The sequence below is a fragment of the Globicephala melas genome, chromosome X (genome assembly GCF_963455315.2).
Source record: "Globicephala melas chromosome X, mGloMel1.2, whole genome shotgun sequence".
In the NCBI taxonomy this organism is placed as follows: Eukaryota; Metazoa; Chordata; class Mammalia; order Artiodactyla; family Delphinidae; genus Globicephala; species Globicephala melas.
In genome coordinates, this window is record NC_083335.1 from 22,430,845 (window position 1) to 22,433,058 (window position 2,214).

At 58.8% G+C, this 2,214-nt stretch overlaps 1 protein-coding gene across 1 annotated transcript; it reads right to left on the reverse strand.

Moving 5' to 3' along the window:
- Window positions 1–386: 386 nt before the first annotated feature.
- Window positions 387–1,715, reverse strand: LOC138842497 (putative testis-expressed protein 13C). The gene has a single exon (XM_070044655.1). It carries the CDS (start codon window positions 1,713–1,715, stop codon window positions 387–389), a length of 1,329 nt encoding a protein of 442 aa, XP_069900756.1.
- Window positions 1,716–2,214: the final 499 nt, after the last annotated feature.

The following is a 2,214-nucleotide window of genomic DNA, read 5'->3' on the forward strand; positions in this document are numbered from 1 at the left end:
TAATGGGATAATGAATTATTTCATTTAATTTTCTATATCATGATTTTGGTTTTCAAATTTCCTGTGAAGTAAATGAATTACTTTTTAATCAAAAGGTGGGGGGTCTTCCCTGGTGGCACAGTGGTTGGGAGTCCGCCTGCCGATGCAGGGGACATGGGTTCATGCTCCGGTCTGGGAGGATCCCACGTGCCGCGGAGCGGCAGGGCCCGTGAGCCATGGCCGCTGGGCCTGAGCATCCGGAGCCTGTGCTCCGGGACGGGAAAGGCCACGGCGGTGAGAGGCCCGCGTACCGCAAAAAAAAAAAAAAAAAAAAAAAAAAAGAGGGGAGGTTGTTAGGAAATTGGTTTTTCTTTGGAGTGTTTCCATTCTTACTTACCTTCCTGAAATTACTGGGTTTGTCCTGGGTCCGGGCCTTCACTCTCAACTGCCATGCAGACTTTCTTGCATTTATAGCACACCTTGCGCCATTGAAAATTCATCACTTTACACGACGGGCACTCCCAATTATTAGGACTGAAGCATGAGGCAGGCTTCCCCCGATGCTGGGAATCTGAGGCTTTTTTCCCTTTTGGTTGCTTGGCCTTCTTTTCCTGAGGCTGCTGTTTCTTTGGGCTTTTTCTCACATCATGGATTGTGCTGCCTCCCGGGGAGGATGTCCCCTGGGAATTCTCTGGACCTTCTTCTTGCTTGTGCCTCTCGCTCTTCCCCAGGGGATATGTTTCCTGGAGCAGCAGTGGATATTCGTTCTGGCTGTGGCTCCTGCTGTCTCCCAGGGAATATTCCCCCTGGAGGTTCTCGGTATATTCCTGGCAGCAGCAATTCTGGCCATACGGTAGGGCTATCTCTTCCTGGGCCCCCACTGCAGCCCACAGGCCAGGTGGGTAGGTTCCCGGAGTAGAGCTCTGGGGTGTGACTGCTGCTATTGTTGCTGTCGCGGTGGCTGCTCCTTCCGTAACTGCTGAGGATGGTAAAGATGTCGAGTACGGGAATCCTGCTGGGAATGGCACACGGAATGCGAATGGCTGTGGCACCTGCACTGGCACAGGGGGTTGCATGACCTGGGCCCAGGGGCTCTGGGACCCCGGTACATAAACCACAGCTGCTGTGGCTGCCATCTGGCCCTCTGACTGAGGCACACCCTGTGCCTCCACAGCTACCATCTGGCCTTGCTCCCCTGCATCCATGGCCCACGCTGTGGCCCCAAGCTGCTCGGGTTGAGGCTGAGGCACCATTTCATGGGCCAATGGGGCTACATGGACCAATCTCTGGAGCTGGAGCAGTTGCCCATGCAACATATCTCGCTCATCCAATGCCTCCCGCAAGGCGGCCTGCGTGCTTTGCAGCTGCACTGCTGCCTCCTCGTGCCCCTCACACAGGCGCCTCAACTCGCAGGAGACGGCCCGGGAAGCCGCCTCGCATTCCCCTAACTTCTCCTGGAGCTGCCGAATCCAGCACGCCTGCTGCTCCCGCTGCCTCGCGCCCACACGCACGCTCAAGGCCAGCGCGCTCCAGGCACAGGCCCTCTTGGTGGCGCACGGCACCTGCGGGTCAGTGACGACGACGCGCAGCTGATCCTCTACCTCATTCCAGGACCGCGAGCAGAAGGCCGTGTAGAAATCAGGGCCGCCCCCGTTCATGAGGACTTCATTGTTGATGAATCTGATCACCTCGCTGTGGCGGAACCCGCTGGCATGGTCCCCAAAGTGCACGGCCATGGCCGCTGCGGCCTAGTCAACCAACCGCCTCACGGGAGATGCCGCCTGCCGCCGCCGCCGCCACCACCAGTAAAGCCCCTCACCTCCCGGCTCAGTCCTCCTTCAGTTCTAGCCCAGTCCTGGCCTCCTCCTCGGCCTCTTTCCTCTGTCACGGTCCGGCTTTCCTCACAGAAAGTAAGGCAGATCCCCTCACTGCGCCAACCCCAAAATGGCAGACGCAAGTGCCACGGGTCACACGTGAGCTCCGAGTCGCCCTGCAAGGCCTGCTGGGACCAACCTCCTGCCAGAGCCCCTCCTATTGGGTGAGCAGGCCGGAAGCTGCACTGAGTGCCCCTCCTACCGGGCTAGCAGGCCGGAAGCTGCACTGAGTGACGCACTGAACCCATACGTGGCAGAGGCGGGAAGCTGCACTGGGTGCCGCAGTGAATCCAGACGTGGCAGAGGGGAGGGGGGAGTGGGAGCAGGCAGCGGGGCGCAGGCGCACAGTGGCAGCTAGCAT